We start from the raw sequence: 26,706 nt of genomic DNA, 5'->3' as shown, positions 1-26,706 counted from the left end.
GCTTAAAGGTAATCATAAAGTAATACTCTAAGAGTAATAGATTCAAGACTATTTTTTTTTTTTTTTTTGCTTCTTCATGTATATAGAGTCCCTGAAAATCTGCTGTTGCCATTACCATTCCTGACATTCAATTTATTTGCTAAAACAGTCAGGAAAAGTATACTTGAAAAGGTTGCAAGAACATACTCAGGCAAGCTCACATTTTGAACTGATACTCATGTTGGTTTCTCTCTGAAAAGTACCTACGCATCTCACAAAAATTTCATTTCCAGATACTATTAGTACTAGCAAGAGTTAAAGACTGTTCTCCTGTCTTAATTTAAGAAGATATGCAATTCTATTAGTCTCATGGACAATGCCATAACACATGTATTATACACTTACTCGTCCCCTCCAATTTCTCAATCAAAGCCATTCTGAATCAATACTCCAATACTGTGTGTGGTGCTGGCTCCATTCTCCCCACCCCCAAAGTGACAGATGCCAGTCTTACACAGAGCACCACAACCTAAAACCAAGACTCTTCTCAGGTACACTGCTGTGATCTCACTGATGTCAGCAGGGTTGCACTGAAGTAACTGGAAAAAGAATTTAGCACCTGGGGTTTAAGCTGCAGCAGTGAGAGTGCTTCAATGTGCAGAACGTATGCTTAGCATATTTGATTACTGGGAGAAAGCAAAGTCACCTGCCATACACATTTTGACTTATGACTTTAAGAAAATGCCTTTTAAGTCTCACAGTTAGGAGAGAATGAGGGACACTAAAAGCTTAGCAGTTAAAAAATGTGAAGGAAATAACATGAGAAAGCAAGAAAGGGAAAACATTTCTTACCACCAGCAGGATTAGCTGATCTCGATCCTTGATTATGAGGGCAGACCAAGGGACAGGCAAAAAGTGGATTAAAAGACAGCAAGACAATACTGCGTTCAGCATGCGGTTTATGCTATACACAATACACAGATTTATTTACAAACATGTCACTCCTAAAGCCTCTGCAGAATGCAGTGAGTTAATGTGCAGATGCAACTAAATTTCCCAAGGTTGATCAGCTACTTAGTAAAATGTCAACCAAGACACTGAGACTCAAGTTCTGCTCTAAATTACACCCCAGCCCAGTATGAAAAATTTCAGCATGGTTACCCACTGTGTGGGCCATGGAGAATTTGGTCCTGTGACTTATATTTGAATTCATAAATTATTTCAAGCAACTTGGCTTAAGGATAAAGAACACATCTGATTGGGCTAGGCTGGAAATGGGATTCAGCAAACTAGACCAAGGCAGCAAGTTCAGATATTACCATCCTAAATTTTCATAAGGCATTCTATAAAAAAAAAAAGTAAGTCCATAATATCTGAAACCTTCAGATATTTAACTATTCTTTAAATACTTCTGAGACTTGTCTCATGTGGTCTGACCATTTTTCACCCAGCTAAGTTTAGGAAAAAAAGGGCAATTTCTGGATTTAGATCAGTTTTAGGTTCAAAACTTAAGCAATCAATTTATATCAGCATACCTAAGCCCAAATATATCTTCAAGACCCCAATGTAAAGATTTTCATTTGGCCCTATTCTCAACATACTACTACTTTCTTCAGCTCTCTCAGCTTAACACAAGGCTATAAACTGCTTCTTCACCTCTCCAGCATGACAGAGCAAAGCAATGAGAGAATGAACAGAGAAGGGCTTTTAAATAAGGGTACAAAGCAAGACAAGTCCTCAGAACAGACAGATCCTTCCACAGACCCCATCTCCTCTTACCCACAAGGCTGAAGGTCCTCAAAACAGGGACTAGCCTTCTTCCTATCCCCAATTCCTTTTAAAGTTTGAGTGACAAAATTCTCCTTAGATGCACATGACAAACATGCAGCAGCACCATATGTGTGGTTCCTAGGGGAAAGCCATGCCTTGCCAGGAAGCCAGAGAGCGCAGATGTGTCATGTGAATCAAAGTAGAACCCTTTTCCCCATATCTACACAAAATAGGTAATGTCCTATTTTAAACTGATGCCAAATCCCATTAATTTTAGACAGTTCACGTGTCACACATACAGAAATAGTCACATAAGCAGGAGAAGCTTGGTAGAGCAAGACCCCAGGACAGCAGTCAGCTACAGTCACAGGGGGTGTCTCAGCAGGACTCAGTGCCAGCTATTTAGTTCTACAGATGACAGCGACATGAGATTCTGCTGCACAACCAGTAAATAATGGTAGCAACTTAGCACTCGGATTTGGGGCCCTGTCTGTCAGCAGGAGCACACACTGCCACATGGGGATTCATTTTATTACATGTCCAAACACTATTATCAGAAGTGAGCCCAATTCTCAGCTGACGCTACTGCAGTTCAAGAGAAACGTATTAATAACTATTTGTTCTGCTCCCCCAGGAATAAAACAATTCTTACGCTGGGACTGGGAAACTACTTTAGCCCGGCTGCGGCCTCGAGTATCAGCAGGCGTCGAGGTGACACTTGTGGCACTGCCAGAGCTCTGTCTCCTCGTACGGATCCGACCTGGAGGAATGCAAAGACAATCACACTGTTAATAAAAGGCAGTAGCAGTGTCTAACACACTCTACACACAATTACCCAGGGTATACAAAAGAATTTTATAGGAAGAGGCAACACCTTTTATTGGGTTGGCTGAGACGCAGGGGAGGGAATGGAAACAGCCACAGTCCATGAGTCCAAAAACTTCTTTGCTCTCGGTAATGCTATCAGCCAGTTTAATTAAAAAATATTACCTCTCTATAGCCTTTGTTTCTGTTCTATAGTAGCTTCTTTATAAAGGATCAACAACAAAAAATGTCAACCTCCTCAATGCAGCTTCCTATATCAAATTATTACTTTCTGAGAAGGTGATCACACTTTCAGAGACAGGTGTGACAGATGCCCTCCCAAATTCCATCACTGGGATTTCCAGCTAGCTGTTTGGTGCTTTATATCCTGCTCCCCCCTGCGCAGGATGGCATGCACTCCTGCGACACTCTGTCAATGCAGTCGGACCATGCTTTTATTTCAGGCTCATTGAATTTTCCCTGTTTACAGATCCCTCATATTTATCCAGAGATCAGTGTAACTTGACTTGTAATGGAGAGTCCCATTTAACACAATCAATGTTGTGGAAAAATGATTCTGTGTGCCTTCTCTTTATTTAAGCAGAGAAAGGGTATAAAGTGTTCTTGGTCCTTTTTTGGTCCTTTCCTCATGAAAAAGCCACAGACATTTGAGCTAGGAAAGCTTACAGGGTCATCAGTTCACCCCCTTCCTGGGGCAGGGCCGTTTCCTACAGAACATTCTTTCCAGTGCTAAGCTTCAATTATCTGTCTCTAGTTAATGGGAAAGAAATGATAATTAAGAGTAACACAAAGAAAGCCTCCATCAGTACTTTTCAACACGTCCGTTCCCAGACAAATCTGAAGTTGTTTCTCAGGACTCATGCCAGTGCTATCCTGCATTCAGAGGATGATTTCAAGTTTCAGGTACAATAATAAAAGAGAAAAAACCCATATCAGGTAAGGGAAGAGTCTAGACAACTGCACCCACTGGTTACAGATATTCATCTCCTGCCCTCTTGTCTCTACCATAAGCATACAGAGAAATATGAACAGGGAGACACACATTTCCCACCCAAAAAAACCCAACTTCACATAAGGTACACATGCAGGACAAGACAATGGCAAGCAGCCCAGGCTGAACAATTGGGAGCTATGTTCTTCTGTGAGCTCTCAAAATATTCATAACATGGTCTGCAAGTTTCTGCTAGACACAAAGAGATAAGGAGATGCTTAACTTTGAGAAGAGAGGCTAAACTTGTCTGCAAGGGAAAAAGCCTACAAGACAGCTCTACTTCAAACCTCTTCACCAGCACCTAGTTTTAAAACAGCTCAGTAGGCAAAATACAGGCATGTACATTCAAACAACTGCTTATAAATGAGACACAGAAGAAATCATTAGCATAAAACTCAGAAAACACAAACAAAACTTTTTAATCACCAGCTTAATTAAACAAGCTCTGAGCAAGTCCACATGGGTCCAGCAGTCACCAAACTGGTTGCTGAGGTCTTACCACCAGCAAGGCTGCAGTTCTCCTCTACTCTAGGACAGTCTTGCCTCTTACAAACAGTCAGCCTGACACACAATCAGAGGCAGCCCTAGAGCTTTCCGCTGGGTCACCCCCATCCCGTGCAAGTTTGGCACAGCATAGCTACACACAGATGAGCAGAGCCACCCTGTGACTCATTAACAAGGCATGGACCCCAAACCCCACCATGGGCTTTGAGGAAGAATTGCTTAGGGAAGGAGGCAGACAGATGTCACACTCTTGTCAGAAGCCTCAAGACTTCCCCTCATTTCTCACATCAAGAGGGCATCGTAGTAAGACAAGAAGTTAAACCTGACCAGTCTTAGGAACCAGTAATGGAATTCACTTACATCCTTCCAGAACACCAACAGGAGGCCTTGGCATTACAGGAAGTCCTGGGGGGTAACTCAAGCTGAAATTCACTTTTACACACAACAGCAGACATTACTGGAAGACATGTTTAGTGATATGTATGGGTCAAGAAAGGGTGAGAAGATACTGATGTCTCCTCTTATGCACAGACCACTTAAGATCCTCAGAATTTTCTGGATTTTTCTGCATCTACAAAAAAATTTATTTTTTTTGGTCTCCATCAGTAGGTGACTAAGAAGGAGAAAACTGGGACAATATGTATTCCACCTTAAGAAATACAAAGCCTAAAAAAAATCTATAAAGAGAAACTAAGATTAGCTTCTGATAACAATTCTAGAGGCTTTAAAAAAGAAAACTGAACTGAAGGGTCAAACTTAATTAACATGTGATTATCAGCAGGATTAGAAACAGAGAACTCAAGTCCTATTCTGAAACCCTTGAGAGTTAGTGCACGGATTCCTACCAACTTCAGCAGTTTCTGAATGAATAAATGCCCAGGAACAAAATTCTGCCTCCTTTTGGAATTAGATTTGCACACTGATTTTGGGCTAATGGGTGTCAGAGAGAACAATGTGGGACAAGGAGTTGTTCTCCCACAGGAGGAACAGAGTGCCAACACTGATACTGGTTTTCTCACCCTTTCAGACACTGCACTGGACTTGCAATGTGCAAACAGATTTTCACATATATTATACCAAGTAGAGCATGCATATATTGTAGTTGCAATATGTAGATATAAATGTGTCTGCTACATTTCCCTAAGAATTTCATGTGCAAACAAGAGTCTGCATTTACACCCAAGAGTTATTTGCACATAGAACTATGCGTGTGGCTTTATCTCTATCATTCTAACCCAGACAGAAAAACTAATTTCAAGCAGGACTGGAAAAAACATATCAAGTAAGTTATTTAGACTTTGCTATTGTTGTTTAACTCAAGCAAACACCTCCCCTCCCAAAACTTCTTTGCTTTCAAGTGGGTTTGTCTCCATATCTAGCTCAAACTGCAGATGTAGCAATCCATATTTCATAATCATTATTTTCCTGCTGCTTTTAAAAGCATTACTGCATCCTGACAACAGCAGCACAGCAAAGGAACAGATAAAGACTGCCCCAACTAATTTCCAAAAACCATAAAAGTATTTCCATAAAAGAGCCCTTGATCTAAATTTGATACGTGACACATTGGTTGGTACAGAAAGGATTTTGAAAGACTCCATGCAAATGCTTTGTGTTAAGAAACCATTTGTGGATTTTTTAGGAGGTTTTGGTTTTATTTCTTGAAGTTACTGTCATTTTTACAACAATGGTTCAGAATCAACCCTGAAATGTCTAACATATGTTAAAACCCAGGAAGGTTGTCTTGGTTTTTTTTTAAAAGGAACAAGTGAAGTAAGATTCTATGATAACATTTGTGCTTTACAAGAGGCCTCACCTGACAGCATTGCTCTGAGCTCTTCTGAGTGGACACTGCACCATTCCCATTCCTCAGAACAGACAAGGGCTTTGTGACACTCAGCCTGTGCATTACACTGAAGAAAATGGCTTTCAAATAGTCTAGAAATGGTATGTTATAGCTCCGCAACTCAGTTTAATCAATTCCATGTGTGAATAGTGATACCTACAACCACACAAGTTACATATGGAAGCACTGGGATGATAATGGTCTCTCCACAGATCAGGTTAAAGCATTTAGGGTACCCAGAAGTGGAGTTTTGCCCCACTTGCAGAAAAACATTACTGAAAGAACCTCTAGTTCCCCCTATATGTATCGCTGCTAAATGTCACGTGGACATCTGAGACACAGATCAATTAAAAACATGCTTTACATATAAATCTGTAAACAACAACTTTCTACAACTACCATTGGAATGGTTACCATGCATATTCAGCACTTGTCCAACATTATATTAGTGTAAGACCTGACTCTGCACCACAATTTTCCCCAAGAAGGAACTGATTCTTACTGGAAAGCATCAGATTATGCCATCTCTAGGTTTTGCACAAGAACTCCCTCCAAAGCAGAGGACTCAGTAAACAACAGTTGCTCCACTTTGCCCTACACAAATAAGCACAGGCAAATCAACTCAGCACTTGCAAAGGGATGGACCAAGAGAAGTAAGAAACCTGCTACCTGAGCAGTACCACAGTTAGTCACTACTTTGAAAGAAGCCTTGCCCTTGAGGACAAGGGAGAGCTTTAAGGCAGAGAAGAAATCGGGAATGGTGATTTCTTTAAACTTGTGTTACTCCCAAAGCCTTTGATAATGCACTCAAGGTGTCCAACTGAGCCTAAGTTATCTGAAAATTATAATGAAGCACATTTTATTGCCTTTGTGGTGAATAATGAAAACTATTGAAAATTGTGCCACTGATTGTAGAAACTGCTGCTGATTTTGTTTTAAACTTGCCAGTTTCAGGTCAAACCAGCATTTATGCTTCTCCCTTCAGGGAAAGGTTTGACTTTATGCTCACTTTGAAAAAAGGCAGCCAGATAACAGAAATGCTCTGCACCATTATTCTGTACTGAAAGTCAGCATTATGCACCTTTTTAAAATATTCCTTGAAAATCCACTTCATGATAAAACACGCAGAAACTTTTCTAAGGTTTCCTTTTAATCAGGTATAACAAACATGGCACAAGCGCTACCTCCCCAGCACTAGCCGTGAAGTACTGATCAATATAAAGACTTTATCTCTTTTGAGGTTTCTGTGTGCAAAGCCCTTAATGAAGTTCAGGGAATCATGATTGCTTTGACTGCCCAGACCCCATACATGAAGGGTCTGGGCAATCAAGGCATAACTGTGCACTGCATGAAGACCTGCACAGATTTCACTGGTATACAGACTCACAGTACCTTTCCATAAGGAAGCACATTCCAGCAACATTTGCCAGTTGGGATGCCACTACTTAAAACCAAAGGACTGACACTCAACTCAACTTGTATTCTTGCAACTGGCACAGCCTACTCTATCTTGCTCCTGGTTTGAGCTGCCTGGCTCCTCACCAAACCACTGAGGAGAACCGAGGGCAAAGCAGATTGGAACTGCCAAGTCCACACAATGCTGGCTCTGGCTGAGGGGAAGGTGCAGAACTTTTACACTGCAGCTACAGAAAGCCATGATGGGAACCAGACTGCAGATTCAATGTCAAGCTGAACCACACAAAAAACCACGGGGATTTTCTCTTAAAGACTTACTGGTGACCTGCAAAAAACCCCAAACAAACCACAGGAGCATGGGTGTAGGTGGCACTTCTGCTTTATATTCTGTTTCCTCCTGTATTTCCAGAGCAAGGGGATGTTTTTCTCTTCCCCCACCCTCTTAATTTTTACGTTTATGTCAAGAATATAAAATTTTGCCTTCCTTGTAGTTCTTGACAAACTCTGCAATATCAGAGAGTTGGCAGAAGACCTTTCTCAGCCTTCATCATTCAGTGTAGGACACACTAAATCCTGAATAAAGGTTGTTTTCCCCTGAGTCATCTCAAAGGAAAACAAAGATGAAGAGTTTCCAACAGTGATTTACTCCTTCAAGTACTCTGGCTATTAGTGTACTGTGTTGTTATAATTCTCCCTGATCCTCACTGTCCACAAAAAAGAGAATCCTATAGCAAAAAAATATGAGATTCAGTATTTAACACTAAGGGGATGGTAAACTCCATTTTTGAAAGTTCATCTCAATCTTCCTTGTCTTAAGCAACTTGCTGGTTTCTATTACAGAGTTTTACCAAATTTGATCTGCTTCTAATATAACTGAATTGAAAACAATAACCAAGTAAAAACCCCACCCTTTTGCTTTATGGCAATAAAGCATTCAATAAGCTAAAAAAAAAGGTATTCCACAGGACAGCTGTTGTAACTTGCTTACACAAATACTATTACAGCTAAAGAGAGGACTGAGAACTGCATAGGGTATTCCATAAATTAACATTAAACCTTAAACAGTTCAAAGCTAGGTCAGAAATAGAAAGGTTTGAGAACTGGGATGAAAGGAACAAGATAAAAGGGTCAACAATTAACAAAACCAAAAAGCCCAGTATTATAACAACTCGGAATTTTCATCCAATTCACGACTGATTTAGAAATCGAGGTGTTTAGGCCAACTTCATATTCCTTATCACTGACAGATCACAAAGCACAAACACCTGCCCAAGATGCAGAGCCAGTTCACCTCTCAACACCAAGTACCATATTCAGAAATGGTACAGACCTTCCCCTCTAAATAATAAATCAATGCATCAATAGTAGTCAGGAAAATAATGTGTCACAACAGTACAGTGGCACTTCTAAGACCACCACATCCAAATACAAGGAGCTATCGAGGACACGAGCACAGTCTCACAAGACAGTAGTAGATCCCTCGAAAAGAGACTTGCATTGGAAGAAAAGGGGTTTGTTGGGGGATGTAGTTTCTTCATTCTATGTAGAAAACATTCTTGTTTTCAACTCCTGTCTACCTCAGAAAAAGTGATTTCCCAGTGATCTTTTTTTGCTTGAGAAAAAAGAAATAAAGAACAAGTTCTGACAATGAGTCAGAGGAACAGACTGGGATCCTTCCCAAACTAGCAGGCTCAGTGTTCTAGTAAAAAAAGTGCCTTTCCTCCAACTGTCTTCAGTGTAAGCCATCTCAGACAGTTAACAACAAAAAGAGAGCTCAGGTTTAAAGAGGTTGACTAAATATTCCTTCCCTAGAGATCATTGTTTACTGTCCTCATTTTTCTGCCATGTGATTATCTCATTCAATTCTCTCACTGCCCAGTCTCTTCCCAAAAGCATTTGGCAGTTGTGACCTGCTTTGGATGGAAAAACACAGCAAACCTTTACACATCAAGGAGCAAGAAATCACAAGCTTTGTGTTGGGGGTTTTTTGTTGGGTTTTGGTTTTGTTTTGGTTTTTTTTTCAGTTTGGGCACAGGTCACCTTCAACCAAAAGCAGCACTTTAAATACAGAAACCCACATACAACTCTGACCAGAAGTCAAGTCATAAAAGCAGACTAGTGCTTATTAGCAGGGAGGAGCTCAAAGAGAAAGTGAAGAATACCCCATGGCATCAAAATGAGCAGGACAACCATGCAACACTTCATGCAGGTCACCAGTGAACATGGATGAGAACCAGATAACACTTTGAGAACAGAGACCAGGCAGGGCAGTACGACTGTGGACACACCTCGGTTACACAGAGAGACTGCTTACCCTCGGGTTTACTGGTAGTACCATCTTTAAGCAAATTAAAGAAAAATAAGGAGAGGGTTAATAGGGAAAAATCAGTAACATCAATAGAAGCGGGTACTGTATATTAGCTCCATAAATATGCAAAAAAAATTAATACAATTAAAGAAATGAGAAAAGTTTGACTGTGCAGCAAATCAAACCTGGATATATCTGAAGAAAACACTTGCAGGTTTTCCCTCCTGCAATAACCAACCTTTGCCAAACTCGATTTTCATTGCTTGCCTCACCATTTCTCTCATGGGAATGTGAAGATGATAAACATCCCTACAAGTTCAAAAGGAAGCAGGGTCCTTCAGGAGCAGCCATGTTTGCATCACTTAGAGTGAATTTGCTGCTTTTCTCCTACAGCCTAGTTTAAGAAAAAGACTAACTGTATTCAGTCTCTCAGCTTCAAGGATCAAGTTAGCTTTAAGTAGGTACTTCCCCCCTCTTCCGTTCTTCCTCATGGCATGACTGTTTGAAGGCAGTTTAGCCACTGAAGCCAGTGCACAGCACGACTCAAAAATGGCTGCACGTGCAAGCCCAAAAGCACAGGATCAACTTCACATTCTGTATTATGTTTCCACTGCGATGTATCTACATCTTGAAACAAGTATGAATAATTTAAATCAGAATAAGAATTCAATTTCTGAATTGAATACAACCAACACGTCTAAGCCAAGGTAAAACATTTCAGATACAAAAGAGACGGGTCTCAAAAAGGAATCTATAGAAACCATCCCTACATAATTCACCAAGTATATTTTATCAGATTAAAGACCAAATGCCCTACACTAAGGAGAAGAAACTTCTCAACTGACTCAGGAAGATAATCTATAGTTTAAATCAAGACCACAGATTCCTGACTTTTCTCCCTCCTGTAAAAGTAAGTTGATGACAAGTCTGGGATTACATTAGTATGAAACCAGCAGAATGAGAAACTAGCTCAGATGATCAGCTCTGCTCACAACAGAGTTGAAGCTCAGCAAATATGATGTCAATCACTGCCTTGCATTTCCTCCTCCGTTGACTTCTCCAATGGTATCTCCAGGAGAGAAAGATGCAATGCAAAGTGTGTTGTAAGAAACCCTGAGGTACCTGAAGGTGATATACAATGCTCTGAGAGAATAATGTGACACATGGTTATAATCCAAAGAGTTAGTATAAAGAACAGATACTTATATCCTGTCCGGCGGAACGGTAAGGCTGACTTCCTCTTGCTTCTGTATCCCTCTCTTTTGTGAAACAGAAAGCGATCAAACTCACCTAAGATGTACTACTCAAAGCATAAAACAATTAATGGAAAACCAGTGTCAGGAAAGGAGGGAAGGAGAAGAAGGAAAAGAGACAGGGGGACATGTCAAAAGGAATTGAGCAGTAAGTATTCTCCTCAGCAATGTCCCAGAACCATAATAAGTTCTGCTTTTCCCCAGAAAGAAGAGATGCAGACTATTATACAATTCAAAACCTATGAAGTTGCTTCAAGTTAGTTCTGTTGTCATTTTTTTTTCCTTAATCCCAAAAGGCAAGAGATCACACACTGATCCTGGAGAGCTGGGAACTATCTTAAAGGTATGTTCTTCTAGTTAGAGTTTAATATTCCAGTAAAACTGTGAAGCACTTTCTTCTACTAAAGAAAGCTAACTGCCAGAGTAGAACACGTAGATTTACCTAGTGATGCGTATGACCCTGGGGGCAAGGCTGCAGCAGAACTGAAGGGGGTGGATGCTCCAGAAGACGTCACTTTTGACTTGGCACTAGCTGCTGCATTCACATCGACGTCACTGCGGGATCGCTGCAGAGATCCTGGTGTTGACACAGATTTTGTACTTACTGTAGATGCTGCAGATGGGAGTAGGAGATCCAGAATAAAGAAGATTAATTTTTTGAGCTGTGTGCTTCAAAGAGCCTGACAAGCAGTTTAAAGTACTATTTTTAACGCTCCCTGCTGGTACTGAAATACCTCAACTAAGAATGCTTTATCAGGGCAGTGAGGGCTATCCCACACTGCATGCAAAGATATTTCATCAATGCTGACCTGATGCTACCTCTAAGAACTTTATCAGACACAAGCCTAAATGGTAAGATCAAAAAGGCTGTCAGGCCAGTAAAAAGAAATTTCTAACAGAATCTAGATGGGAAAGTTCAACCACAATACCCATCACTGGCTTGTGAGTTGCTGGCCGAAACAGACCTTCAGGTCCTTCAGTTCAGGTTCTAATAACTTCCTTCACAACACCTCATCTTCTCAAGAGGATCGTTGTTTCCATCACTTGTTGATGCTCACCCACTTAAGCATGAAGCTTGACTACTCAGCTGCAAGCAAACATGCATTTGTGTGCACAGTCAAGTAGGTTACACAACAATACCTCCTTGAATCAAAGGTCTCAGTAGGGTGTAGTGTATAGACAAACCAGCCAGAAGCTGATCTTGGTCAGGTGTAGAAGGCAGCTAATCTTTTACCAACAAACTCTTGATTATTATATTTTATATTAAAATGTATTATTTAGATTATTGTATGTATTTACTTAGGACAGAAAAGCTGTACCTAAATATTCCATCTGACAGTAAAAATAGATTAGCAACGAGATGGAATTTAACAATGTAGGTCTTGTGTGCAGACACCTCCAGTAAGCGCTGAAACCACAGAGAATTAATGACAGAAAATTGTTAAACTGAAGGCACCACTAGACTATGTAGCTGTATATCTTAGCATCAGCAGTAGTTTATTTGAGTTATTACACAGCTAAACATACCTTGGCTACAATTTTCAAGGCTTTTTAGGCTTCCCTTCAGGTGTAAGCAATTACAGATTTACTAACATCCTCTAAAAGCATCATTTTATCAGCAGCTGATACACAAAATATGGCGTAAAATCCAAAACTATTTAAAATTTTTACATACTAAGCTGCCATTTTAGGGAGCATTAAACAGTGATCAAAGTTTTTCTTTGCTTATCACAATGTCTGATATTTTCATTCTAATCCATCACACTTCATCAGCAACATCCAAGCACATTTTCCAGCTCCTGTTCTCACCTCTAGATGTAGTACTTCCAGTAGGACTTCTTTTGGCAGACAGTGGACGGCTGGAAGTTAATATAAATATTTATTAAAACAAAAGTACTATTTCTTAGTCATCAGAAGCAATGCTACTCTGTTCCCTCAGTACACAACTAAGTTAATAAGTTATTTATATACAGGAAGAGATTAACAAAGCTTGTTCAAGAATAAATACAGCACCACCATGACATTCATTGTAAAAGCACTAAGAAATAAATTCATATTCATATTATTTATGTAAGAAGAGATTTTTAAGAACACTTTTTGTAGTTTTAAAAAGTTAAACCAATAAATTTTTGATATCATATTACACAGAAATCACAGACATTTGGAGTCTAAGTTAACTGTATCTCTAAGACTAGCTAAAATACATTCAACAGAAGAGTTAAATATTGACTTTGCAGTTACAACTCCAATTTAGTTTAGTCATTTCTTGTGTCTTGTATGGATAGAAGCAGACTTACACCTCTAGGATTAATGTGAAATGCAGAACCTAAATCCAGGCACTATTTTAAGCACACCTGAAAGGAATGACTAACAGTAACTGCTGAGCACAAACAGCTTCCTAGAAAATTATTTATGGAGTCAAGATAATGATTATATTTTTAAAGCCAGTAAGCAGTTTTGCTGGCTTTTTATTTTCATATAATGTTAGCTAAAAAAAATTATAAAATATATTTTGGAGTAACCAAGCGTAGAGTCCAAATGATGACCAGACGAGACAAAACTATGAGATGGCTCCCTCCAATTCAGTGGAGCTCTCTGTCTGCAGTTGTTTAAATCAAGAAGCAGTGAATGACACAAAGACCTACTTGAGACTCTCCTGGGAGCTGGAGGAGGAGCGATCTGACTGTGGCAAGGACACGATGCTGTCAGAGTTCTTCAAATGTGACTGCAGGGCCTTCTGGTAGGAAGACTCCAAGGTGTGGTACAAATGCTCTGCCTCTCGGCTGAAGTGACTGTGGAAACCCCAGTAACACCTGGAAACAAGGCATGATACTGTGAGCAAGCCCTTGACATGCTTTAGGGGGCAGTGGAACAAAGGTACAGTCAGAGCCATTTTCACTATTGCCATCAGTGGGCTCATTAGCCCAGGCATTTCAACCATCTACTGCCCTGTGACACATTTAAGACATTTCCCTTTTTTCAACCCATTGCATCGCTCAAGCAGCCACACAGAAGACAAACCAAATGAAAGAATCACTTGGTGCATTCATTGTAAAAACACAAGTAGCCAACAAATCTTTATTATGGAAGGAACCCTCATCCCTCCAGCTGTCTACTGAACATAGAAGATTGCAGACCCACTACACTGATATTAGTTTGGGACTGGGTGTTCAAAAGCTACTTCAAGAACAGACCAAAGGCAGAACACACATGCATGGGCCTGATTCAGGAAAGCACCAGGTGTTTTATTCCTTAATTTTAACAGTCCTCCTAGAATGCTGCAGAGACATATCTCTGTACTGAGTTGAGGCTGTTTACAGTGTTTTTGGGAAGAAATAACAAGGAAGAGAAAAGAGGTGCTCCCATGGACTTCAAATTAGTGCCATGCTAAAAATAAAAGAGCATTTTAAGATAAGGGAAGAATTCCTCTATAGTCCAAATCTCCTGGCTGATAGCCAAACACCATTCACTCTCAGTACAAAGGAGATGAAGACTCTCAGTACTTTTCAGGGGGCAACTAATGGGCAGTTTAAGAGTACAATCATTAGCTCAAATGAATCAAGAATTGTTTGTGTGTGACAGCCAGTCCTCAGAGAAGCCACATACATTCTCACATCACTAGAAGAAAACAAATTTCTGTCTTACAATCAGCCACACTGCTATTTAATAAACATGGGAAGAGAGAATTAAGCATGCTCTCTGAAGTCTCATGCCATTCTCCTTGCTGTCTATTCAGATTAACTAGTCACCTGTTGTGAAGTCTCAGTGACTACTGTAATTTTCAGTGATGGACACACTGCCTTTTCAAAAGGATTTAAGCAGTCCTAGTGTGAAACACCTCTGCTTATAACAGAGCATTTAGATTGATGAAATTTATTGTTCATTGATTTCATGTTTTACAGCAGCCTCTTTCTGAAGAAAAATGTTCCTGTAGTGTTCTGTTCAGAAGAGCATGATCCTGGTATATCAGCATACTACCATAAGCATGACCACACTAATGGAAATGCATAAAATCTTCAACAGAAGAAAATTAATTGCGAATATTAAAATTTCCTATAGATAAACACAAAGATATTGTTTCAGTGTCATAAAATATTACCTTTATTTAGGGTACCGTTTCGCAGTGTATAAGCACAAGGACTTTTATTTCAACAGTAGCAAATAACAATAGAATAGACTATTTCAATTGGATGGGACCTACGTGGAACACCTCGTTCAGTTGCCTGACCAATTCAGAGCTGATCAAAAGTTAAAGCCTGCTGTTGAGGGCACTGTCCAAATGCCCCTTAAACTCTGACAGGCTCAGGGCATTGACCACCTCTCTAGGAAGCCTGTTTCAATGTTTGACCACCCTCTTGGTAGAGAAATGTTTGATAATGTCCAGTCAGAACCTCCCCTGGCAGAGTTCTAAAGCATTTCCACACATCCTATCATACTGTGCTTGATGTACCCCAAGCTGGGGTTTGCCCTCCTGGCTGACTTCTAATCAGCTGCTGTCTGCCAGCAGCCCCAGATCCCTTTCTGCAGGACTCATCATCCAATTTACACTTCTGCCCAGCATTACTGTCTTGTATACAGGCCAAGAAAGAAAAAATGTATTAGTAATAGTATATTTATATATAATATGCTTGTGTACTAAACAGAAATCTCAGTTCATTGCAAGCAACTCAAACTTCAAAAAGAAAGATGAGGTTACTAGTTCTCAACTCTAGACTGTTAAACAAGGCAAGTAAGCATTTTACCTGCCCAGATGGAAAAAAAAATATTACAAGAACAAAGTGAAATAAGCACCATTACAAGATGCAATACACGTAACTCAGCCCTGTGTGATCGCCTGCTATGGCATCTCCTGCTGAAACACACACTCCCAAGCCAAGGGAAAACTTACCACCAACTGAAGTCAGGAGACTTGCTTGGACTTGTGTTTCAAGCATGCAATACCACTGGCTAACCACACGACAGGGGCAAAGAAGGGGAGGAAAATCAGACACCTTCCACTTACTTTCTTGCCTCTATCCTGGCTTCAGAGTCTGCATCATGAATTCCCTTCTTTATTGTTTCAGCTAGCACTGATATGTGTCTGAAATAAGAAAGAAAACATTATCCAGCAGTTCAGAAAGATAAGCAACACTTATAAACAAACGACTGATTTGATTTTGCCTTGGTCTCCAAAAACAAACAGTTCATCACATCCTCCCATTTTGATGTAAGACCCTTTGTAATCTTTATTTATTTACTCTAACAAGACATTTTTATTTCACCCACACTGCTGTCTAGGAAATGGCAAGTAGCATTCTTCATAGATCTTTACTTAGCTATTCAAACTGCCTGGTTCAAAAACTCTCTCTTAAGCCTTAAATAGTCTTGCACAGTCTAGGGCTAAGGAAATTGTGTCCCAGTCTCTTCTCCCACAATTACTTTAACTGGGCATTAGTTTGAAGTAAGGCAGAAGCCTCAAAAGCTCCTGATAAGATGTGTAGTAGCCTTCACCTCACATCTCACTTCAGGGTGCAAAAGGAAAAAAAAGTTTGTTAAATAAAAAACTGAATTCAGGGATTTGCTCAGACAGGTTTTCCAAGGCTGGTATAGGAGACACTCACCAAACTGACTGACAGAATTACAGGGACAAATGGTGTGTGTGCACATAAGCACATGCTTTTTTTGGTAGCCAAAAAATCTCTATTAGAACTACCTGATACAATCTTAATCTCCTAGATTATCCTTTCTCCAGAATTAACCTCCTCAGATATAGGAGGTTGTATTCAGAACTTACCTTTCTAGGGAGTGTGTTTGCCACTCCTGCAACAGCAAGTCTAAAAATTCGTAACAGCGCCTGAGAGAAGAGAAAGAAGAAATGTCAAGTTAAATTAATCTGGGCATGCTGGCTTTGCTATCCCCGGCTCTGAACAACAGACATCTTTTGTTAGGAAGCCTTTTGGGACATCAAAATTCAGTGTAGACCCCAATAAAAACATCAACATCTCTAAAAACACCATTAATAAACAGTCTGAAGTATTAACTGCAGGCAGCTCACTATAGAGAAGTCTATAGAGAGGCCTTGACATAAAACAATCCAGGAAGCCCCTTTTTCATTAAACAGGATAGGAGGTCAGAAGATTCATGCTGATACTTTGAACCTGTTAGTTCAAGCTTCACACAGAAATTTCACCGTTAGTTTCATGTGGGGACACTTTCCAACTTTAATCTCCCTTCCTTACTTCAAGAAACTAAGGCACAAGTGCACTGAAATGACTTCAAGGTTTGTCACCAAATGCAGCAACAACAATGTCTAACTAGAACAGAACTAGTTCATCTATGTGGACGAGGTAAGAGTCTCCCAGCCAGGTAGTGGACTGAAGTGCTTAGATTTTAAGGGCAGAGAGGACCATTAGAACATCCAGTCCAACTTCCCTTTCAGATGATGCTATCACAGAAGACTACTACTGCTACTGGCTCAAAGAAAACACAGAACAGCTAAGAGTGGGGAACAGGAACGTGTCCATAAAAAAGCCAAAATAACATGATGTTACAACAACACGTAAGCATAAAGATTAGTTTAAAAAACATTTCTCTTTGAGGAAAAATGCCTTTTCCTCTCTGCAACGTTGCAGTTTATACAGGACAGCTGACTTTGAATTTGAACCCAAATCACAGGGGAGAGTGAGGTTCATGTTATAATAAGTGAGTGTCTGTATAAACCATTTTCACAAATAACAGCAAATACCTTTCCATTATCAGAAAACACATATAAACTCATTTACTGGTAAAACCCAGTAAATTCAAACTAAATTCTCACCTTCTAACTGCAACAGACTTGGAGGTACAATTACTGGTTATGATGGGTATTAACCGAGGGATGTGCGTATGCTGGAAGAAAACAACAGAAACAGGAAGAAATCTTTACATCACAGTTCTACAGAATGAAAGACCACCTCCTTCAGCCACCTGAGCCCAGTATTCAGATACTTCTTGCAGTTCAATTCTTAAAAGTAGAATTGCTATATAAAGCAACACTAACAAATATGGATAGATTTTTATTATTAAAGATGTATTTTATCTGCTAAAATATATTTAACAGATACTTTATTATCTTCTATAATGACAGGCCCCAGTGAGTCAAGGAGCTAAAGACACTGCAGGAGAATCTAAATTGCCAGTGGTGACAACTTGAGAGACATCAGGTTACCTACAGATTACCCAATAAATTACTAAGCAGAAGCCACTGCTGTGAACTAATTGTTTTATGAAACCTGAACTGTCTGTGAGGTATTGTAGAGCATAATTAAGAGGATGAGACTGTGCTGCGAGGCAGGTTTAAAACCCTCTCAAAGAAAAAAGTTTGCTCAGCTCTTAGAGGGATCAAAATATCTTGCTCTGCAAAAGGAAACATTTTTCCTACTATTTTGGCAGAGCTTAACAAATAAGGCTGCACGACATCCGAGACAGCCAAGCCCAGCACAATCGGAAAAGTAGATTAGGCATTTAATCTAATTTTCATTGCAGCAGCATTCACATTTCATCAGAAACACTGCAGTATTTGGAAATTGTAATATTGTTCCCTTTTGATGTATACTTACTCGAATGATTAATCTAACTGCTACAACACCAGAAGTGGCCATGACTTTGGCACTATTCGGAATTAGATTAAAAATTGTTGGCATGATGGCTTCTGCCCCATGGTCAAACTTGTTTCCCAGAACTGATGACAAATGTCTGAAAAACAGAATGAAGTCATGGTGATAAGTGAGCTGAAGATTAAGCAAGTCAGACTTCGACAGAACATCTGACATAAGCACATCTGACATCTCAATCTTTGCAACTGTCATCTCTTCTCCGACTCCAAAGGACAGAGTTCCTTTGCTTTCATTTCAAACTTGTGCTCTACATTCACCTGAACCCTGAGAAACAGTAAGATCAGCATAAAATAAAGTAACTAGCACAGTTAAAAACTTATTATCAAACAAATGGGATCATGGTGATAGAATAATTTTTTCAGTTAGTTTATATTAAAACTGAAACTCCCTATCTTGCCTTAATATGCACAATTTTTTTTAAAAAATGTTAGAAACACTGAAGCACCCTGTTTCTTGAAATGTTTCAAAGGATAGACCAACAAAAATAAAAACTAGCTCAGTCTGAACCGGAACAAAACATATACATTTTCAGCTTTATTGTTCAATCCTTCCCTAATATGCATGAAGGCACAGCCTGATCACTAATTCTGCATATCTGTAATCAGCATTGTTTAATACTGAGGAAGACAGTTTGGCAGAATTACAATTAGTGGCCTACATGGATGTGCTGAAACAACTGTAGCAAAATCATTTTCTACCTCTAACAGTCTAGAACTAGCAGCAGGAGTTGCATCCTAATTGTGTTTTGACCAGTGTCTGTTCCTTTTTTCTACATCACATTTCAAGCACACATAGAAAGTAAACTTACCCCAACGTGATACAAGCCTCTCGTACTACTTGAGACCGCAGATCTTTAGCAGATAATTTAAATGCTCCATCCAAAAGCCTTAAGTGTTGGAAGAAGTTATCATATTCTGCAGCTCCAGCCAAAAGTAAGGAGCGGATCTTTTTCAACTGTTAGGAGCATAAAAGAAATCAGTGACTGTTAATGAGTGATAAATATAAGAAAAATTATGTTCTGGGTCAATATCTGGTTTCCAGGGTCCTTGTACACTACTCCTGAACATGCATTGAGGAGCTTGATTCTTGATGTCCAAGCAATTTTATTATTTTGTATCTTATATTCAACTCATAGGTTAACATACTGAGTTCTATAATATAAACACATTAACTTACAGAAATCCAGAAGTGTTGCATACAGCTACTCAAACTGTATTATCAATAACACAAATATTAGTTTTTAAACCAAAAGATATCTTAAATATTCCTCTCTGTTCCCCCATTTACAACAGCTTCTAAAACAGGTCATCTCATAACTGACTCATATATTTAAAAGATATCTAGACCTAAAGGGCATGGTTCACACCCAGGTCTGAGTAATACTGACTTATATCTATAATGTGCCCATTGACTTCATTAAAACAATTATCTGGCTCTAATAGAAGTGGAGCCCTGACCCCAAAAAATGGGAAATTTTCTATTAATATTACAAGGATCTCCATCTCATCCTACAGACATTTCTCTGGACACCTTCACAGGCCCTCCTGTACACCATTGCACCCGCACACTGCCTCAATTCAAGCACGCTCTCACTCAGTACAGAAATAAAATTAAACAAAAGTAAGCTGAATCAGCACAGTCTGCCACTCAGGTCTGCAATACAGGATTTGACAGAAGTCACTATACAACACTGATGAAAGTCTACTGTGTAGACAAGACCATGCATCTATTCATATTATGAAAACATAGCTCACCTCAGCAAATAAAACTTAGTCTTGACATGCAAATAACATCCAATTTTCCACTTCCGCATTTCCCACAGTCATATTTATTTATTCAAAACCTAAGTGTGTAAATTCTTTCTGAATTATTTCACACCTCCTTTTGCAGAAGTATAAATAAGTTCTCTGCAATCAAAGTCATTTTCTGCCTTAAGAGGTAAGTTTTAAGATATTCTGAGTATGACTTTTGACATTTTGATTGTAGCATCTGCTAGCAAATTTCTAGCTTTACATCTGGATTTGCTACATGACTTCCAGTTTAACCTGATCCTGCCTCAACAGATTCTTGTATATCAAATACCATACTCCCTCACGGATGTGGTTTAAATTCAGTCTCATAAGGAAATGTTTCCCCCCAGTCTGGGGGAATATAACAGGTGTTCATCACCAAAACTACATTATGGCCTTACCCTGAGGTTATCCCAGTCCCTTATTCACGGGATTAAGCTCGGTGTAGAAAAACCTTCTATTAAAAGAGATCATATTTAAGTTCACTACTTACCGCAGAAACTCTCTGTTCCCAGTCATGCTTATCATCTGATAGTATCTCTCTGATTTTGTTTATGGATTCCTCAAGATCCCGGCTGGAATAAATCTACAAATTGAAATACAGAGCAGCACCATAATGCAAGATTTATTCCAGAGAATCAGATCACTTCCCAACAACATTCTTATGTCCTTTGCTCCTCAATGCTTAAACATCATGTGCTACAACTGGCTTTGCATAATGCACAGAGTTTACGCTCACTGCCTGCAATCAAAAGCTACAAAATTATCACAAGACGATTAAAGGTTCATCTCATTATTTTACTACAATTACACAATTTAAAGCAGCATTCCTGCAGCTACCAGTGGCTATATTTGTCAAGACCTACAAAAGATCATGAGCGGACACATGTGCAGTTCAGCCGTCCCAAACACAAAGCTCTGGTGAAGGAGAGGGGATATGTGATGCATCTCAGTTATCCAGTTAAATAAGCAAACATGCACCGCCCAGTTGTCACACTCACACAGCACCAATCCCTGAGACACAGGTCACCTTTTGCTTTCAGTTCCCAGAGGGTACAGATGAGATGGAGAGTGGCTCCTGCTGATTTAAGTCTTCATTTGACCAGACTGCACTGTGCAGAGTGCACATCCAGTTCCAGCCCAATATCCAGTCCTGTGATACCTCTATCACATCACTCCCACCCTCATTCCCTCTGCTTCTGAGGATTTCACAGGAACTACCGGCAGATACCATCACTTAAAACTTGCCTCCCTTCAACTTCTAACTTGCTTCCCCTTTAAAGAAGATTTGTTAACATCACAATGAATCACAATTTGCCGATGATTAGCATGAGATCCTCTATCCATCTTCTGCTTTTTGGTACAGTGTGGTTTAACATGTAATTCTACCTACCTGAACCGTTGGGACATCTTCAAATGCCTTAATGAAGTCTTCTTCATCCACAGCACCTGCTCCCTCTTTGGCTGCTGACACACAAATTAAAAAGCCTTTTCAATCTTCTTATCAACAAGAGAATCAATTAAGAAACCACCAGCTATCAAGGCACTTAATCAGGAGAAAGTTCACTATCCATGCAGCCTCAGAGTGCTGCAGATGTAATGAAAGCAGAGACAGGGAAATTCAATGCCAGGCACAGGCTAGACATTCATGGCATCCTTCAATTCATAGGCACAGAGGGCACATTAGGGAAGTCATTACAGTAATCACTCAACAGTTAGGGGACACAGTCTGAAAGATGAAAGGGAATACTTACTTTAATTATATGGGAGATTTTATTTTAAAGATTTAATCCCATCTATAATAGATGAAGGTGGAGGTCTGACAGGTGCACAAACAGACGAATTATAAGGAAGATAAATAGCCTCTGGAATACTAATCAGATTAGAGACTGTCTGAGATAGGGAACTTTCTCCATTTCTCTAGGCCACATGTAGAATTACAGTCACATGTAGAATTATTGCTTACAGTTTTCTTTCTGCGCCTTCATTACCAGCAATGCCAAAGGTCTTAGAAGCAAGCCAGTGTGTCAGTTTTAGGTTGCAAGGGCTAAAGTTTAGCATGTAGCTGTAAGCAGCCTGTCTCAGATCAGTTAGAGTTGCAGCTATAAAGGTTTAAAGAACACTGCAACACTGACATGATTTACTCACAGCCCTCAGTGCACCACCACACACGTCCAACCTTTCAAAAATGCAAAATACATTAAAGGGGTTTATCCAACCCGACTTTGGCTGTGGCACACAGAGAACACACGTCATGATTTCAAAGGGAAAAACTTGTTACTGGATTCTGGGGGCCGGTCTGGAAGTCCTTGCAATAAGCTCAGTATGAATTACTTCACATCAATGTCATGCTATTCACTTACTAGAAGACTTGGAGCCCAGAGGTGCAGACCCAAGTCTGCGGGTAGTCCCCATCCCAACTCTTCGCGAGTTTGCAGGGGCCTTGGAAGATGTAGAGGAGCTGGCTGAGGAAGGTCTGTTCCCATCCACGGAGTCTTCATCATCAAAAATTTTATCTGCCAAAGAAAACCACACTCAGCTGTATGGCCAGTGAAGCAAAGAACATGCCTATGATATAGCAAACACGCTGCATGTTCCAGTCTGCTCTGCCAGCCCTCATCTCAGCAGAGTCCTCATCCTAGAAATCCAGTTATTCACCCAAGATCACTCAGCCACTGAACTCAATCCTCTGCTATTGCAGCCACTATGTTATAAACCCTTTCAATAAATGCATTCAGATAAAAAGAGCAAACTTCAAATCTACAGCAGAAAGACACGAGCCACAGATAACACTTGGGGGTGTTTACAGTCTGCACCTCTCATGTTGATGCCTCCAACAGCTATTTTGCCATGGACTAGCGAAACCAAGACCATGAGCAAGTCCAAGATCCAGGTGTGGAAGAGATGAGGCAGCAGAGGCTGCCCAGTGACATCTGCCAACTGCCTGTACCAGACTAAGGATAAATAGGGTAACCCAGGAAAGTTCACATGGCAATATCCATGATCTTGATAGACCCAGACCCACCCAGAGTTATAAATCCCCTTTAACTCTTTAAATTATCACTAGATATTCTTTACAAGGAAAAAGAAAAAGTTACCTCAGATTTATAAAAACATAAATAAAAAGTGCATTAAAACTTAAAGAGCTTTCTGTGTACATCCAGCTTCAGCTTCTACCACCAAACACGAACATAAATGAACTTAAAATGAACTACAGTCACTTTGATTCTCACTGAAGGTCACTTCAATTCCAAAGGAGTGCTTATATTGCAGTTTTACACAGATTATCTAATTCACTTGAAAAGCCAGCCTTAGGTTGAAAGGTGACAAAGCATTTGGGCAGCTGATGTAGATGGAACACATAATTATTGAGGTCAGAAAGCCAGCTCAGTCCCCATTACTTACCTTCTCCACACTAACACTTCATTCAAGATTTGAGACTTGCTTCATGTCTATCCCTCTCCAATAACCCAGGGCACACACCCACTCTCCACAGGTTTAGGAACATTTCCTTCACAATTTTCATTTGGCAAAAAGTCAAGCAGGTGCTTTAATCCATCCCTGCTCAGGAAAGCACCTGGGAACATCTCGTAACAAATGCAGGCTCCTAGTTAGACACTAATGAGTGAAATTCAAAACAGGTTGAGCTTTCTCAAAGTAAAAAATTAACTTGATAACAGTACAGGCATATTAAAGGGGCAGCAAAAGAAAAGAAAGAAAAGCCTGTATTGTTCTCAGCCCAATCACCTTCAGTCTTCCTTCCCCTAAGTGGCATTGGTTTATTAGGATCTGGACACAGGAGCACCATTAGAGAGCATCTGAAAACCCAATCACCCTATTTTCAATATGTCCTGTGCACATGATGCCATAATCCAACCACAGCACAACACAGAAATGGCAGGTACACAGAAGCATTCAAAAAAGTTACAAGAGGTGGCCAAGGACATCTCTCCCCTTAATTCTGATGTTCAAGATGTCTTGAAATACAGGAAAGGGCTAAAAAAAAAAAAAGCAACATCTAAAGGACAGGGGTAACATAATAACAGGTACTTGTACTGTTGTTCAGGCAAAAGTGAACAAGGCAAAAATGAACACATGAAGTTAAAGAAATTTCAGGTCACACTGTTAAGGAGAAAAATATAAGCCATAATTAGGATGTAGGCTCTCTCTTTACACAGTGCCTGGAGGCAGCCATGGAGACCGTGCTAGCTCCCTATTGACAACAGTCATGTGCTGACACATGTAATTCAAAAATAATTTGAAAAGAGCTCAGGGAACAATCAGGAGAATGATTAAAGGATGAGAAAATATGTTTTTAATTCAATTAAATGAAAATTCATTGCAGGAGTTTGTTTAGCCTAGCCAGATTCTTAATAAGTTGTTTGATTATATTCTGTGTTAACACAACAACTCAAGATTTATTAACACAGTTTTCCAATGTGATTTATTAATATTGTTTCTCACTTAATAGAAAAACATACAAGGCCACTGGCTGAAGGTTAAAAACCAATTAAATTCTCAACTGCCTTTTTTCCCCTCTCTTCCCTTCCCCCCCCACCTCCCCAATTTTTTGCAATGAGGACTAATCCTCTGCGAGGTTAGGAGGTGTGTCACCCAGTGAATTCTACCACAGGCAGTTCTTAAAAAGCAAAATTGAATTTTTGTTTCATAAAGACACAATGTAGTTCAAACACAAATATTTCAAAAACGTTATTTGGTGAGAGTTGCACCAAGGTCAGGGCAGATCAAAATAGACTTTAAAACATGTAATCTCTGAAGCCTTTTGGAAGGGGTTTAAGTGATTCGGAGAGACTTCCACAGACGTTCAATTCAAAAACTTCTAAGCAAAACTTGTCCCAATTGCACTTATTTCAAAAGTTCCTATATAGATATTAGGCAAATTATTATTTGCCTCATGTGTATTACCAGCCAAGAGAAAGTCGGTCATATTCAAAACAAAAGATACTTTACTAGTTCATAGTCACTTTCATTGGGTAATAAAATTCTCCATAGCTGCATTTCAGGCTATCCAGATGCAGCCTTAGGTAACTCACTTCCTCTTCTATCTGCATTTTTAAAGCCTCGCCCCTCTGAAAAGAGACGAGGGTGTGGTTTACTATTTCATATAGTAAATAAAAAATAAAAACACGCAGATATTAAAAGTATCACACTCCCATAGCATTTTAGCAATTAAATAAACTATGATTTTCACCTAAAACAGGTTTTTCTGAGCATTAGCAAAAATACAACACTCCAAAAATCCAACCAGCCCACCCACAGTTCTGGGGATGTCTGGATTACAATCACATCTTCCTGTTCATTAACTCTACAAACTAAGCATTACATATTTATCGAACCAAAATATCCCTTCAGCAACCCAACAGTATTTTCTCATCCAAACAGTGCAGAATGACAGCACCACATTCAGAACTGCACATCAAGTCTGCCAGCAGCACGTGTGCAGGACAGAAAGAGAAACAAAGAACAGAAAGAAACCTGAACACAGGAGTACAGAGAAGAACAGAAAAACAAGCTACTATACACTATTGTTAAAAAGCCCTTTTTTTTGCCACCCATTGATTCCTGTTCATAATAATCACTTGAGCTAGGATCATATTTTTCAGCGTATCTGCAAATGGTAAATTCAGCATGGGTGTAACTCTCAGGGCACCAGCTGAGGTGCACTGAAGCAGAATCAGTGCCTAATTCTAACATTAAATAACCACTGATGCTCTCCCATCCCAAGACACTCCCAGTGCTCATTTAAAAGGACCTTATAGTACTCTGTCAGAGACATGCCCTTATAAAAGAGGCCTTTGTCTGCTCGCCACTCTGCTGTCTCAGAGAAAGAGAGAAGACAATCTGCTTTACATTTTTCAATTCCTTTACATTATTTAAGAAGAAAAAAAAAATTGCTTACAAGTACATATCCTTCTGCAAATAAGCTTCCTCAACATTCCTTCATATTTTCCATAGCGTGCCCAGATGTAAGAGTGCTTCACAGAGCGCCGTGGCTTTCAGTCCAGAACATAATCAATCATTGCCCCTTGTATTCATTAAGCATGCTGTCTTCCCACGTGGATTTAAACAGCCATGGCCTCTGTCCTCTCGCTACAACTGCAGCTCTGCAAGATTCTTATCAACACCCATTTCAGTAGAGGAAACTTCAGTTCACTTCTAGGAAGGAAATTTCATTCTAGCGAGGGGAACCCGGGACAAACAATCCAGGATGAAGACGAGCTGAGTCTGCCTGGCTCGGCTGGCTTGCACTAGGATCCAGCCTGACTTTATCCCCTGGGAAGCGCTAACAGGAGCATCTCAACAGCTGTCATCATTTGTCCATGACGAATAAATTTAGTCATTATTCATTTTAAAATGTAACCCCTTCAG

General features: G+C 39.8%; 1 protein-coding gene across 16 annotated transcripts in view; it reads right to left on the bottom strand.

Annotated features, from left to right (window-relative positions):
- The window catches only part of CLASP1 (cytoplasmic linker associated protein 1), a 174,077-nt gene that overhangs the window by 69,599 nt on the left and 77,772 nt on the right, over positions 1–26,706 (bottom strand). For 9 of the 16 annotated variants that reach the window (XM_051787003.1, XM_051786989.1, XM_051786990.1 and 6 more), the window contains 13 exons: positions 22,680–22,832; positions 21,710–21,783; positions 20,810–20,902; positions 19,335–19,480; positions 18,470–18,605; positions 17,689–17,759; positions 16,666–16,725; positions 15,895–15,972; positions 13,538–13,705; positions 12,702–12,751; positions 11,335–11,505; positions 2,402–2,509; positions 832–858 (listed from right to left, as the gene is read on the bottom strand). In XM_051787003.1, coding sequence (XP_051642963.1) covers positions 832–858; positions 2,402–2,509; positions 11,335–11,505; positions 12,702–12,751; positions 13,538–13,705; positions 15,895–15,972; positions 16,666–16,725; positions 17,689–17,759; positions 18,470–18,605; positions 19,335–19,480; positions 20,810–20,902; positions 21,710–21,783; positions 22,680–22,832 — 1,335 coding nt within the window. Of the gene's footprint in view, positions 1–831; positions 859–2,401; positions 2,510–9,645; positions 9,670–11,334; positions 11,506–12,701; positions 12,752–13,537; positions 13,706–15,894; positions 15,973–16,665; positions 16,726–17,688; positions 17,760–18,469; positions 18,606–19,334; positions 19,481–20,809; positions 20,903–21,709; positions 21,784–22,679; positions 22,833–26,706 lie in introns of all 16 variants that reach the window. The other 7 variants (XM_051786994.1, XM_051787004.1, XM_051787000.1 and 4 more) reach the window with 3 other exon arrangements.

This window comes from Manacus candei, unplaced genomic scaffold (genome assembly GCF_025592945.1).
Source record: "Manacus candei isolate 608988 ecotype Guabito, Panama unplaced genomic scaffold, ASM2559294v1 h1tg000023l, whole genome shotgun sequence".
Classification (NCBI taxonomy): Eukaryota; Metazoa; Chordata; class Aves; order Passeriformes; family Pipridae; genus Manacus; species Manacus candei.
This window is presented reverse-complemented; position numbering and strand designations above follow the sequence as displayed.